Source organism: Ostrinia furnacalis, unplaced genomic scaffold (genome assembly GCF_004193835.3).
Source record: "Ostrinia furnacalis isolate ACB-3 unplaced genomic scaffold, ASM419383v2 OfSCF5082, whole genome shotgun sequence".
Lineage (NCBI taxonomy): Eukaryota > Metazoa > Arthropoda > Insecta > Lepidoptera > Crambidae > Ostrinia > Ostrinia furnacalis.
In genome coordinates this window covers 558,296-573,605 of record NW_021135321.1, presented here as the reverse complement: position 1 = coordinate 573,605, position 15,310 = coordinate 558,296, and the positions used below count along the sequence as shown (strand labels likewise).

The 15,310-nt window shown below is 35.8% G+C and overlaps 3 protein-coding genes across 5 annotated transcripts in view; 2 read left to right on the top strand and 1 right to left on the bottom strand.

Annotated features, from left to right (window-relative positions):
* The window catches only part of ca (RCC1 and BTB domain containing protein claret), a 40,418-nt gene that overhangs the window by 15,964 nt on the left and 9,144 nt on the right, over positions 1-15,310 (top strand). The gene's annotated exons all lie outside the window — the stretch shown is intronic.
* LOC114360561 (protein Lilipod-like) lies at positions 3,071-14,631 on the bottom strand. Its single transcript, XM_028315296.1, has 5 exons — positions 14,262-14,631; positions 11,772-12,036; positions 10,267-10,494; positions 7,840-7,905; positions 3,071-3,282 (listed from the first exon to the last, which is right to left on the bottom strand). The coding sequence occupies exons 1-5, from the start codon at positions 14,322-14,324 to the stop codon at positions 3,086-3,088; spliced, it is 819 nt and encodes a 272-aa protein (XP_028171097.1). The 5' UTR covers positions 14,325-14,631; the 3' UTR covers positions 3,071-3,085.
* On the top strand, positions 3,684-7,411 carry LOC114360563 (tetratricopeptide repeat protein 12). The gene is made up of 4 exons (XM_028315297.1): positions 3,684-3,761; positions 3,798-4,079; positions 5,167-5,412; positions 6,744-7,411. Exons 2-4 carry the CDS (start codon positions 3,798-3,800, stop codon positions 6,954-6,956), a joined length of 741 nt encoding a protein of 246 aa, XP_028171098.1. The 5' UTR covers positions 3,684-3,761; the 3' UTR covers positions 6,957-7,411.

Here is a 15,310-nt window from a genome sequence, read left to right as displayed (position 1 = left end):
TAATCAATGTCTTTTTATGTGAAAAGTCCTTTGAATACGTAGAATTTGCACTGTTTTCTGTATCACAACACCACGACTCGACGCCATTTTTCTTGTTTTGATTAGCAGCGCCTCGCGTGGTAAGAAAAAGAACTAAATACTTCAATTTGCCGCGGCATTTTGTAAACAGCAATTGAATTGGCTATCAAATGTTTTGGCATATTATAAAGTGCCCAGGCAATTTACATTTTGCCTTCGGCATTTCATAGAGCAGCGAGCGTTTGTGAACTGACGACGCCGTTTGTAAAATGCGGAATCATACAATTTGCCTGCGACATAGTAACCAATGACGGACGATTGTCACTCAACCACAAAGTACCGCGTACATTAAAAGATATTTTTTAATTAAAAATATTAACCAATAATATTTTTTGTTTGATCAAATATATTTTAAAGTTAAGTTATACATAGATCGAAATGTATTTATTAGGTGATCAATATTAAAAGGCAAACTTGATATAAAAATCATCAAATTAACAAAATTAAAGATCAATAACTAAAAAAGAGGATCAAATATTATTTTTGTTTACCAAATATTAAAAGAGTATGTTAAACATAAATATTATGTTACCTTTAATGAAGATCATTCATAATTTATCCATAGATCAACTAATATAGACCCAATAATTAATACAAAGATAAAATATAATAAAAAACATCATTTATTTTTAAAAGTGCACATACAAAAAAGATCAATTAGTTTTTAGAGGATCAAATAATATTGTCCCCTAAAATATCTGTTCATAAAAAGTAGTGACAGAATCAGAATTATTAAACTACTATTCCACTTATTTATATTCACATAAAAACAAAGTTGTTATACAATCGGTCGTCGTAACTATGTAAATATATTTCAGTAAAGTAACTGTATTAAATATATTAGCACACGCTTCATAAAAAACCGCTAGATCGCATGCGAGCTGAATATTGTTTGAATCAATATTTTCTACACTTTTACAGTTACCGACTACCGCATGTATTTTAACGACACAGTGCATTGGCACATTGGCATGGGCGTACCCAGCTATATCAGCTTCTGACCCTGGGTGGGCAAGTCAGATTTTTCAGGTCAGATATTTTGACTTAGTTCTTTCAAAACGACTTCAAGAGACAAGGGGGGCAATTCCTCTCTAATTTACCAGGGAAAAAAGGGAGAATACACCTCACGCGGAAACGCTCTGACCAAAATAATTAGAGCGGGTTGGAATAAATCACATTATTGCAATTTTAAGTATGCCAATATCCACACTTATAACAAAGTCAAAAGTTAGGTCAGCCTCTTGCAGAATAAGTCAGCTGAACTTGTCAAGAAAAAGAAATGGGTGGGTTGGCGAAACTCATCAATAAATGGCCAGTTGACAGTTCTTTGGCTCGCTGTCAACGAGTGGGTAGACTCTTACTTTTATGACGAGCTATTATACTATCACATCGCAATGCAACGCCAATCCGAGCCAGCCTTCAGTCATCATATCGAAGTGTTAAATTACGAAATTAGAGAGAACTACAAAAGGCGTCTAATTCTAGATTATTTCAGTCTAATGCTAACCTGGTTTTGCGGAAAATATTTCCAATATTTAGTGTTGAATTGCGATTCAAGTCTGAGCAAACCTATTTGCAATCATGGAATGTAGCCGTCTATCGCCTACTGAGCAATACCTAATACTGGTTTACAATTGCAAATTAATATAAACATGTATATTCCTACATTTAGCAGGCGATTGTTGCAAGATCGCAAAGCTTCTTTGTATTCCGCGAGAGATCAACCAAACAAACTTTGACCAAGGTCAGCCTTAAGGTTGGTGTAGTCACGTATAGGAAGTGATTCGATACGTGCGAGTACGTATACCAATTATTTTTAAGTGGCTGCCGATTAGCGACCCTACTTAGGTTCGTATTAAGAAGATGATAATAATAATAATTTTGTGGTTGGTGTTTAATTAGATACCTAATGAGCTGTGGGCATTAACCAGCTGGTAAGAGATCTCGAATTCTAAATACTAATTAAGTTTAGATTTGATACTGCAAGAGTAAAATAGCTATCTTTTTTTAACTTTAGCGTTTTTTGGATAAAGTACAGAATCAGAAGAATTCGAATAAGATTTGTAATTCTAAAATTTATTTTCACAATCAAACGGATTATTTATTTAAAAATTACGCCACAAGCCACAATGCAGCGAAGCGAATAATAAGATCCATTTCCCTAAGTGAAAACCACTCAGACATGGTCATTGACAACTGAAAGGAGTGGTCAATCTGTCTATCACTAGTTGACTTCACTTTCCTCAGGTGTGTGGTCAGAACACATAACTTTCACCGCAGGGAACTCACTTACTATACTTACACCCGTATTCACAAACGATGCTTGCATAAGTGAAGCAGCAAATCGAACGCACAGCGTTGAATAGAGCTCTGTGATTGGTTCGTGTGTGACCCTGTGCGTCCACGCGCACTGTGAGACCTCATAGTAATGTTTGTGAATACGGGCGTTCGTTAATCTCTACGCACGAGTGAGTGAAACGAACCGAAGTTAAACCCGCAAAAATTGTTAGACCAACCAAATCGAAAGTACCGATTGTTTTAAATTATTTTGCGGCATATAACGTATGTCTATTGCAACAAATAAATTAAACATTAAATGTTACTTCTAGCTTGCCGTCAATATCTGATTAGTATTGTTGTATTATTTTATATTGGGATAATAACTTTCACGTTCATTCTAAGTTTATTACGTAATATCTAATCATTATGTTCTTTAGATGACGTGTAGTGAATACAGTGTAATTGTGGCCGTCAAAGTAATGATAGCTGTCGAGACTAATTACTGTGATGGCTCAGTGCTTTCAGTGCAGCCGGTCGCATAATCTCTAGCTAGTGACTAGAAAGGTCGAGAAAAGTCTAGGACCTATTTATTTACCTTACATTTGTACGACATATCTACTTTAAATTTTTAAATGGAAGTTATGTACAGACAGACTACAGCACATCACGCGAAAATTTTTAGTGGTAGTTTTCAACAAATATGTGACAATTTAAAACTTTCAACCGTTTAAAACTGTAAACTTTCTTTCATAGTGCAGTTTAAAAACTCACCGGTAGACACAGCGTTGTTGATCCGCCGCCTGATGGTCTCTTCCTCGAAGGAGTACATGTAGTACTCCTCATTGAGATCCCTGAGGAACTGGGGCTTGACCAGCACGCCGCCCACAACGCCGAAAAGCCGCACGAAACCCAGCGGCGTAAATACTGGTGGAAAAAACAAGTGAATTAGTTATACGAAGTCGCACAACGATGTTTAGGGATCTATTTATTATAGCAAGTGGACATAAAAATCGAAGAGTTATAATAACTGTAGTACTAGTAGCCCGATGTGGAAGACTGTAAGTTATCGGCTCTAAGCCAGTAATCTATGTCAAGTTCAAGAAGACAAGAAAGGAAAGTTCAGTAAAAGGAGAAAAAGATGAGAGAGAAATGAAGAAACATTTTACTAAATTCTATGGTCAGATCACGGCTGAGTTATAAATCCTTTTTCCGCATTAAAATATTTTGAAAACGTTGTAACCTCCTTTAGCTAACTCTAAACTGGCCAACACATTAAAGAAAATAGGCCGTCGCTTTGACAACGGTTGCTATGTACGCGGTTACGTCAATGTGAATTGTGAAATTGTAAACATACACAAAAGAGAATATTACAGTGACTGACCGATAAAGTAAAGCGTTTCAACATAATTATAATTAATAAATAAATAAAATAAATAAACATGAGCCTACAAAAAATATTGGCCAATCCTGCTTTGAAAGACCACGCCACCCTGGAGCGCGAAGAAGAGTTCAACAATTTCATGAAGAGGGTCGGCGAAGTATCAACCTTGGTGAAAGACATGGCTAGCGGGGACAAGACTAGGGCCGATGCAGCCAAGGCCTTGGCTGATCAGTACCTGGGTGGGAAAGTCATCTTGGATGACGATATCAAACTGAAGGTCAAAAGTGACAGAACCGTGATAAACACCAATGCCTTCAAAACTCTCGAAAACAAGGACCCGGTAAGACTGTTATGAAATTGCTAACAATGCAAAAACTTGTGGCAATTGTCCAAAATACATCATCTCTGCATACTGCGACTTAAAGAATGAAGAAGAAAAAAACTAATTTGTGTTTCGTAAACTAGTTCTTCTAACGGTATCTTGGCGATTACTTGTTCGGCTTATAGATACTATTACAAGTTTTTATAAACCACTATCACAGCCACTATAAGATGCCAAATTATATTATTGTATCAGCTGTGATATTCAGTACACCTGCGAAAATATTTAGGTCGCGTCGCATTTGTTAATGGGTGCGCATATCTCAACGCATAAACGTGATATTGACCGATCATATTGTTTTGCGAGTGAAAGCGATTTGGCGCAAGTTCTTCTATAAATAAATGTCTCGCTCATGCATGTGTTATTCTATTTGTAGATTTATGAGGGATTTCTGTATTAATTAAATTAAATAAGCAGGTAGTAGATTTAAAGCAATTAGGCTCTTTTCTTTTGCAGAGGAAGAGTTTGCATAACGCAAATGAAACTTAAGCTTTGAAGTAGCGACAGCCGCCCCGGTAATGAGGCACCTACTTTCTCACGAGTTCAATAAATAATTGGCAGCACACTCGAACAAAATAAATGTCAGTAGTTAATTCAGAAAATAGAGTTCTTTTCTATTCTTGTTGGGCCTCGGCGTTCAAAATAACGACACTTGGAAGTTTAAAAATATAATGCGTGGCCATGAGTGTTTTGAACAGATCTATTTATGGTTCATAAAAGCTAAAACAAAACAGATTTATTAGTCGACTGTTTACAATAAAAAAATCTGTTTACATTAAATATTTAGAATTTATAATTAAGAACACAAGTGAATTCGTCTCGTGTTATTTTAATTTCAAAGTAATAAAATCTCGATCCTATCATTGCCAATATCTTCTTGATTACATTAAGTCGGTCAGTACTAACGAGTATACAAGAACAGTGATTCAAACACCGCAAGCTAACAAAGATACATAAAAGATGCGATTAGCTTCAGAATTACAAACGTAGAGGGTCAACCGACTTATTGTCGTCCACATGCGGTCAAATTATTTTTTATTTTTAGGCTGTAATGGACAAAGACGCATGGATGGCCGAGGTTAGCAAGGACGCGGAGAAGCGGGCCCTCGACCGCAAGATCCGGCGGGAGAAAGCTGATACCCTCAACACCCAGGCCATCAAGGCGTTCCGTCGCGGGGAGTACGACAAGGCACTCTCTTGCTACAACCGAGCCATAGAGCACGTCAAAGACAACCCCATGTTATACTGCGATCGGGCTCTTACTAACATCAAGCTGGGGAACTTTGAAAAGGTAAATGTCATTCTAGTTTAACGCTTTTAAAACCTTTGCCAATGAAATATGTGACTGACCGGACCATTCATATCAATATAGAACCCTCTCGCCTTGAATAGAGTTTTTATTTATAATCACGCTCGATTGACGGGACGTTGCGAAACAATAGTCAGAGGGTGATGGCGTGGTACGAAATAGGGCAAAGGGCCTTTGTTAACAGCTATGGACGTGTGACAGCACAAAAAGGAATGCGATGGTTGCATTCAATACCTCTACATTTTTTTGTCCTAGCGACTATTAACGGACAATGCTATCGGAATCTAAGGAACAAGATGTAACTTTGACATTGACCTTTAAAAAGGAGCAGAGTAAACAAAATCCATGAAAGATTCTGAATATTGACTCAACGACCGGTCACAGTCCTCAAACGATCCGTTACCTGCCTACATAATCGTCTTGATTGTCCAAATTGGTCGCATTATATTTAGATACTTTCGTGCTAACTTTCTTTATATTTATTTATAGACCCAGTTTGCAAACATCATGCATGATATACGTAGTTTACAATGCTGCCAGGCATAATAAGATAAAATATGACACCGGACTTAGTGATTTGCGCATCATTTTTAACTGTAGTTAGCTGCGATGATTATTACTTAAAAAATGTTTAACACGTAAAAACATGTTTTAAAGCCGCGAGCTATAATTAAAACTTATTTTAGGCTCTAAATAAAATGTGTCAAGTCAAATAATTACATGGGTTATCTTATCCGACTCGCAGTTACAATTCAACTAACACGTTCGCCACGCACCTATATTGTTGATGTCCCTTTATGTGACACGCATATTTTGTTGGCAAAAGGCATTAACCTCGTTACCTGGAAAAACATCTTTTCCTTATTTAGAAAATAAACATTTATTTAACAAACGGTAGTGGTAGAAAATCTAAATGCGAGCATAGGTATTCTATAATTAGAAACATGAATCAGATTAGCTACCTAGTAACTTGGACTGGAATCGCGTTGTCTTCGTTATCTTTTTGCTAAAAGACGATAGAGGCAATCCCAGCCAGATAAAGATATTAACTTTTCCACAAGGCTAGCCTTAACAATGAAAAAACGTGCGACAAGATATGATATCTGCACGTTTTTGGCTGGCTTTTGTTTTATAATTGAGTTCTTTTTTCAATGTTTTAAAAAAATATTTTAACTCTGTGGTAACTGGCATACGCACAAACCGTTCATGCGAAAAAAAAAGAAGAAAAAAAGTGAAGATCATAAACAAATGATCGAGTCACTGAGCCGTTGACGGTTCTTTCACCCCATTCTGATAAATTTTACCCTTTACAGGTTTTCACCGACTGCGAGTGGGCGATTCGTCTCAACGAGAACAGTTTCAAAGCTCGCCTCTACGCGGCAAAGGCACACAAAGAGCTGGAGGATATGGGTAAATACAATGAATGCAGAAAGGAGCTGGACGACATGTTTCCCCAGCATGATGACTTGATCAAATACTTCTTGGATAAGAAGGAAGGCGGCTATGGTGATGAAGAAGAAAACTAATATGTTACTTAGTTGGAAGATTCTTAACGTTTGGTTTCTTCTACATTCAAAGAATAATTAGTTAATCTAGTATTATTTATTCTGTTTGTTTTGTTGTCTAATAAAATGTTCTCTTTAAAAGTAGCTAATTATAAAAATACAATGAATGAAAAACGTTTAATGTAGAACTATTATTCATTTTATAAAAAAATATTTCGTAACATTGTTAATTTTTTTCTTATCTATTTAAGTCCTTGTTTCGTAACCACGTGTCCTAGTTTTATGAAATTTTACGACATATGTATCGTCGTCGTACTTAGTTTAACTGATTAATGTAATAAATAAAAAATAGTATACTATCAGTGTGTAATTTAATTTCGTAACAAAATGTTGATATAATTGAAAGCGATAAGGCAATGATTGATAAAACAATCTATCGATTAAACTTTCCACTTGATCTAGATTTGATAAACGTCTTTTCTTTTAAAATAGAGTAACCCTGAAGAGTTACCTGATGAAATTGTTTAGCAGAGATAGCTTGGACATAGACGACGCTACATCAAGCTAAATACTGCAGCATCTAAGGGCTATATTTCACCGGGACACCATGGCGGCGCAACCAGTCGCCGGCTACCAATAAAATGTCCCGGTGAAATATAGCCCTAATTCAGTTGTAGGTAGTGTAGTGGTGCTATTTTTCAACAAAACTGTGTAAATTGTTTTGCTGCCGACTATATTGGCTTCTTTGACGCTAAATATGTATAATTTAAAGAACTGAAAATATGGGATGCAATTTTGTATGAGACTTTGCCAAGAAAAGTGTAATATATTTCATACACTCGTGAAGGGTTATTCAATGTATAAGTACATACTTATTTAAAAATAAAATACAAAAAACACTTACCTAACAACATGAGGACTCCCACAAAGGACACGCATGAATACAGGAAAGGCAGGTATGTCCATAGATCTGTTGACAAACAATACTCTATCTAAAATATGTTAACCTCTACCATGTTAAGCGCCATCTTGCGNTGTTAATGACCTGAATCATCGACCGTCAACTATTATCTAGGTTGACACTTAGCGTTATCTTTTGTGTCATTAAACCTACATTCAATTACATAATCGTGTTAATTTGTATGTAACCTCCACCTAGTTACACATATCGTCCACTTGCGACGACAGTGTTACATGTCGAACTATAGTATAGTTAAAGTTAACGATATTAAAGATAGACATGCCAATAAAAGCCATGCTTATAAGTAATCATCATCATCATCATAATACGTCGGGCTATGTCAGCGACTTTAGTTCGTTTACGGATCTCCTCATTTCTGATTCGATCTCGTAAAGAAACACCGAGCATAGCTCTGTCCATAGCACGCACGCATATACATAGCATTATAAGTAATGTCTGTTTTCTTCTCTTCTTTTTATGTAGTTCGACCCGGGCATCAAAACTATGATCCGAAGATCGTTAAAACTCTCCCAAAACACTGGACCACAGAAAAGCCAAGACTAGCTTCATAAACTCGCTAGTTAAACTGCTCTATAGAGATATTAATTTCTGTTTGAACTCTACGGAGCTATTTTAAACGATACTTAATAGCTTTATTGTAAAACCACGGGGTTGATTAACTCATTAAGTGCTCCTTCCATCGACATAATTAGCCCAGTACCTAGAAGTAGGTAACCGAATCATCCTTCTTACGTGTTTTGTAACCAAGCAGCGATTAAAGACGTTAGTACAACTACAAAAGTACTTAGAAAGATTAGTAATGATTGATGTAAAATTAATTAGCTATTAACCTAATGTGCCTACTCTTTTCTACTTATCAATTTCTCGAACACTCAATCGCGTTATCGATCAATATTCGATAAATTAAATCTTCAAAAATATCTCGAAAGAAGTTGTTCATACAACGAGCTACATTTGATAACAGTGCTGCAGATTGCAGCACAATTTAGGGCCCATTGGGTTTGTTATTGTGACATAGCATCCGGGCTGGGTGCGCGCGCGCCTAACATTGACTTCCAAACAATATCAGCGCGCCATTCACGCACAATTAAACATGAAAACAACGCTATCCATTTTCTAGAAGAGTACTGTATGATTTAGTCAGTGCACATGATAATGGAGGTACATATTTTACGGTTAAATGCGTCAAACTTTTGAAGGTTAAGGGTACAACGCTGCGTGACGCTATGCCCCTGCATAACCAAAGAGACTCGTTGTGTAGGTAATTTCATTGTATTACTTTTCATATTCTAAGAAGACTAATATGCAAATAATTTTCCTTGCAAAAAACACTTGAATACACATGTGGTTCTTCCATGAATAGTATCATTGTATCCTTTACTAGAATCAGCACGTTTTACGGAAAAGGTGATAACTGACGATCAAAATATCGAATGATTAAAATATCGAAAAACCAATTTAGAGGTTTTAATTAAATGTCATACGATTAATGTAAATAAAACAAATTCTTAAACACATTTTTTATATCCCACTTTTGGGTACCATAGTCCACAAGGAACCCTTACCTCCATCTTTCCATACTATGCAACATAAGATCGACTTTCGATATTTTAATCATTCGATATTTTGATCGTTCGATCATTTGTAAATTCGATATTCTGAACGTTCGATATTTTGATCGTTCGATATTCTGATCGTTCGATATTCTGATCCTTCGATGAAACGTGTTCGATTCGATATTTTGATTTTCGATCATTTGTAATTCGATATTATTATGGTGTAGGTAACCCGCAAAGCTAGTACTAGGCATACAATGATTTCATCTGAGAAATGGGTGGCAATTTCATCTTATTTTTCCTCAAGCCGACTACAATGTACCTACCGCCTGACTTCGTGTGATTATGGCGATAGATAATTATGCTGATCGATACACGCGATTCCGAATTCATAACATCGCTCCAAATTAATTAAGACAAATGCTTGCACGGGAACCGGGGCAAGAATGCAATAACGAAATTGGAATACCACCTTTTGTGTTTCTGTAATGCTGTAGCTGTAGGTAGTAGAGCTTTTAGTTGATATCTTTAACAGAATCAGATGATCTTTGGATTTTTTGTTTTTAATAATTTTAACGGTACATATTATGGAAAAAGAAAACTTTGCTTTTAGTAGGTACCTTTTTTTTCTCGAGCTTATTGTATGAGACAGTTTTTGTCTGCATCTCACCTCATGAAAAACATGTTTTAAAATTTCAAAAACGAGAGTAATATTTCAATGAGCGTATGCGCTTTCTTGTTTTATAATGGTCATAAAAGAGTACCTATAACAGCATTATAAAAATGTACTTACTAAGCAAAGCATCAATACTGGATCGGTCGCCTTCCAGCCAGGCGGAGATGACGTAGGCCAAGCCGAGCATGCCTATCCCGAGCAACGCGAGCACCACAAAGGTCTCGTATACGCGGCCTCGCAGACCCCGGCAGCCGGGGAAGCCCGACGACTCCGAGAACAAGTAGGCGAAAGGCAGGAACACGAACATAGACAAGTTTGAGAACAGGAACACGTGGTTCCACAGCCCTGTAACAAATGGTACATGTCAATAATACATCAGAGTAGTGTTATTTGAGTGTATGTATAGTCTGGTCCGTAAGCACGTAGAATTTTGTCCAATGACCCCAAGCTACTCTACGCTCGCACACTCACTGCGGGTGCCAGTCGCACAGTCGCGACAGCAATATAATTACGCGCGAGCGATAAGGATGGGTAGCTAGGGGTCATTGGACAAAATTCTACGTGCTCACGGACCGAGCTTTAGATAATCCTAACTCGACGCCTATGCACACATACCATACGGATGTAGAGGACGTAGATAAATAGTGATGGGAGGGACTGCAAGAAACAGTTCTCCCTCATGGTTCCGTAAATGAAACAAAATAACGTTCGTGCATCATGGTAGTTTTAATTCTGAAATTGCTTTGCTCTGCCTTTTTTTTCTGCTAGTTCTTTCCTTCAAGCTATCGCGAAATTGAAACTGTCACGAATATTACTTAATCTAGTGGGCGGGCAGCTTTCGCTAGGAGGCTAAGTGCGTTCTGCAATCGCTATTGAGGCCACTTGGGCCTACTAATCTAAGGGCCTACAAAAAAATTATAAAAATGTAACGAATTACATGAAAGAAGACTACTCACGCCACGCTCACTGTTTAACAGAGACTTTAACAATACTTATCCTGAGATAAATGAAAATAGGATCCTGTTGCTGAGATTGTGTAAAAAAAATAATGAACATATTATTTTGTCAAATGAACATGTTCAGGTGCTAAACAAAATATATTTATGTTCAGCCATTGAATACACACAGTACACTTGTACACACATTTTTGAGGTAGTATGATATACGTAACAATTACTATGTTTACATCATCTCATTGATCCAGCACTACAATATGACGTCAAGGTCTGTCAGACAAAAGAACAATGCTCAAAAGCTACGTGATTATATCAAATAGTAGAAACAATGTGAGCATCAGGCATGGGTTTTGAAAGATAGTAAAATGATGGTAAGTTTGTACAATACCAACACACACATAAAATAATAAATTAATTTAATGAGCTATAATTTTCAAGTACTTTTATGACACTTAATATACATTTTTCTTCATAGCATTGGACAACTGGCAATAATAATGACATAGGTTTAAAGTATGTTCAACAATTATATTAATTTTATTATGTTTGATGTAGAGGTAAGAAAGATATTCCCTAACAAGTGGAAATTTAAATAATTCAACATTTTTAATTACAAATAGACAGGGAAGTTATTAAAGTTAGATACTATAAATAATGTTAACTTACCTTGTATCAAGGAACTGTTGAGCCATTTCACATAATAGCTGTTTGGGTACAAAATCAGCACTTCGTTACTGACTATTGACACTGGCAGCAAGAGTGCCGAACCCAAAGAGACCGCCAGGGCGAATGTGCAGAGCCAGAGGCTGATCCGATATACTTTGACTTCATCTTCGTCTGAAGTGAAGTAATCTTCGCCATCGCGCCGGCGAAACTTCTCAATTAACATAAACGACAGGAGATACAGTAAGATAAATAGTAGTAGGAAGATCTGAAACAAATAATCGTCATCAAGCCCCAGTTTTTAATACACTTTGACATGTTACAAAAGGTCAAGCTCAAAAACTGTGGTGATTGCAACGTTATCAGTGATTGCCTAAATAAGGAGGCACATATAACTTATAAATCTTATAGTATAAAGAAATTAATTTACTGATCTTGCAACCTAATCTAGCAATTTGACCATCTGGCCAAAACATGATGATTTACAATGAGAATACAAATAATAATTTGGGAGTGTTGTCAGAATTTAATTTTAAGTTAAAATTACATTTATTTTGTTGCTGCTTTATTTAAAACGAACTCATAAATTGCTTACGCTTTTTAAAATAATGTAAACCAGTGAACCTAGGAAAAATCGCAATTAATAATAACATAAATTGAATGATTCGAGGATAATAGTTACTTGGATGATTTAATTAATTATCTCAAACATGCATTTTTTACTTCTACACAATGATATTAGTTCTTTAATATCATTGCTTCTACATAAAAAAATATTTATAAATTTAAATAGTAGTAAAATAAATTAATAAATATTTATAGTAAAATATTAACCTGACATCCAGTAATTACCAAATAGAACAATAGAACTCTATTTTTATTAAGGATAAAGGTAATTGAGATTGAGGAAATAAATCTGTTAGAATCATTGTAGAAAAAAAACGGTAGCGACTTTAGGGTCATTCCATCGTTTCGGGTGTTACGTTCGTACACACATATTCAACAATTTCATGTATTTAGAAATAGTATTTTAATAGTGTTAGTGCCTTAATCTGTCCGTTTTTAGTTGTTTTATCTAAATAATAAAGTTTGTACAGCTTAGAATGTAGGATAACGAAAATATGAGTCGAAAAGTGTGCGTTTCGGGCGTTACGAGATTTTGCCTCTATGTTCTGACTGTTGCTGCATTTGCTCGAAATTTAGCGAATTTTCTTAAGGAATCATACCTAAAACTTACAGGACTTCTAAAGTATGAAATTTACAAACCATATAACATACAATCACTGTTACATAAAACGTTTTACTATTTTTTTATACATTTTTTCTTTGTTTCGGGTGTTACAATGGTTCTGTTTCGGGTGTTACGAGTACGAAAATTCAACGCGTTTTATCGACAAAATCGGTGTTTTTTTAGTCTCTAGGTACTACGAAATAAGGAGTACAACAAATAAACACAAATAGAGTGAATTCTGGTTTGAAATTACGAAGCAGCTTTTTTTAAAAAATATACAAAGTTCAAGTTTAATTTTTCCTCAAAATATAGCTTTTTCTATTGTTTTTGGCTTGAAATAGCATTACTTTAATTTATAATTACGATATTTATTGGAAATGTCGCACATCGAGACTTTTTAGCAATACCTTAATTTTAGTGTTAAGTCAACATTTCAAAAAAGTCTTAAATAGAGAAATATGACTCGTTTTCCGATGCCAGCGCTAGAGGGAGGTGGAAGAACCCTCACAGTACTACTTTTTGACTTCTCCAAGCAATATACACACATTATCGACATTAAATAAAAATGTGATACCCGAAACGTTTCGGGTGTTACAGTTTTTAATCAAGAAAAAAACACCCTTAATTAGTATCATGCTCAGATATTAGTTAGTATTTGAAATCATTACTACCATGACCTTACTTTTACCAAATATTGTTATCCTAATCCATGTGTAAGGTACAATAATAAAGCAAATACATGTTTTTCTGTTTCGGGTGTTACATCGCCGAAGTAACAAGAAAACACACTTAAAACTTGATGATTATCAATTTTTTTGGGACTATGACGCTATCTACCAGTACTATGATAAATACCCTCAAATCATATAGTGGCAAAACGGTTCACAGATCGAAAGTTTTTTTTAAATCGAATTACTAATAATTAGAGAGAAAATCATCATTCAGACAGTTGACTTAAGTATAGACTTTGAAGACTAATAATTTAAAAATTACTTGTTTCTTTCAGATTTTTATTGTTGCACATTATAATTTGGAATGTTTACTTTCAAAGTTCATCAGATTTAATGGGAAAAGTACATATTTACTTTTTCAGCCTCGGTAACATTTGTCATGGAATGACCCTTTATAGGTTATAATTAAATTTTAGATTTTAGTCCCAATTTTGTAATAGCTTATCAATAGCTGAAACACACTGTTTGAGCTTCAGTCCTGAAACGTAGCGTTAATCAAAGGTACAATAGAGTTGATTTTTGGCGACTTACAATCTGTTCCCGAACATTGTTGTGGAATATTTGCTCACGCAAGTCGGCTTCTTCATCATCCATCGTCTACCATACGATTTAGATTTATCTCTTAGAAACTGATGCGTCTTTGAATAAAGTGTGTTCCACAAAAAGATAGCACTTCATTTTCAAAACATTTTGCCTCACACTGACGTGCTCCACTTAATAATCTTTATTTGTGCAACACTGGGAACATAAAACACTATATTTACGAGATTCTTTCACGACTATAGGTTTTTACGATCATTATTTTCAAAAATATTCACACGATAGTCCACGAAACGCACAAAATACACGACTAATTTTTTAGTTTTTTTTTTTGCAGCTGACTGACAAAATTACTTTTGACACATTAACTTTTTTATTACTTTACTTATACAGGCTCGGACGTCACTATTTTAGCCAAGTGATCTTCGAGAGTTTTCTCGTTAACCTGTCGTTGAGCATGGTTTGTGGTGATTCTTTTTTTTATGGAGTTGGTCATTCAATAAATTTGAATAAATAAGATGGCCATGACCTTCGGAATGGATACACGACACGACACGCCTTTTAATACCACCATAGACTACATTTTTGGATGCTTAATATTCGTTCATTCATTCAATGCTTTATCTAGTCTATGATACATTCATCATTCAGTCACAGAGTGACATTGATTGATTAATGACAGACTTTTNCCTTGTATACATTTTTTCAAAATTTTTGATGCGCGAGGCCCCTTGTACCGCGAGGCCGTAGGCGGTGGCCCACGTCGCCTACGCCTTACGCCGCCTCTGCGTGGGAAGGTGGCGCCCGCGCAGTACCTGTACTCGCTCTCGCAGGTACAATATTTTTGTAGCTTACACAGGATTAAAGCGGAACAGCGCCATCTCTTGGTTAAACCCAGAACTAAATCTAATATGGCTGTCATTCTCTCCACAAAGCCAGCTGGACGGTTGGGTGCGGAATATTGGAAGCACAAAGCAACCTAAATCTCCAATTTATTTACTAATATTTGCCCAGAAAGAATGAAACGATACCGCGAAGTA

Bases quoted from the DNA above. Each gene is read 5' to 3' on its own strand.
- LOC114360563 (XM_028315297.1), top strand. From the start codon at position 3,798: ATGAGCCTACAAAAAATATTGGCCAATCCTGCTTTGAAAGACCACGCC. The intron at 4,080-5,166 runs GTAAGACTGTTA...TTTTATTTTTAG, and splicing joins CTCTCGAAAACAAGGACCCG to GCTGTAATGGACAAAGACGC. The intron at 5,413-6,743 runs GTAAATGTCATT...TACCCTTTACAG, and splicing joins AGCTGGGGAACTTTGAAAAG to GTTTTCACCGACTGCGAGTG.
- LOC114360561 (XM_028315296.1), bottom strand. From the start codon at position 14,324: ATGGATGATGAAGAAGCCGACTTGCGTGAGCAAATATTCCACAACAAT. The intron at 10,495-11,771 runs GTAAGTTAACAT...CATTTGTTACAG, and splicing joins CAACAGTTCCTTGATACAAG to GGCTGTGGAACCACGTGTTC. The intron at 7,906-10,266 runs GTAAGTACATTT...GTTTGTCAACAG, and splicing joins CAGTATTGATGCTTTGCTTA to ATCTATGGACATACCTGCCT.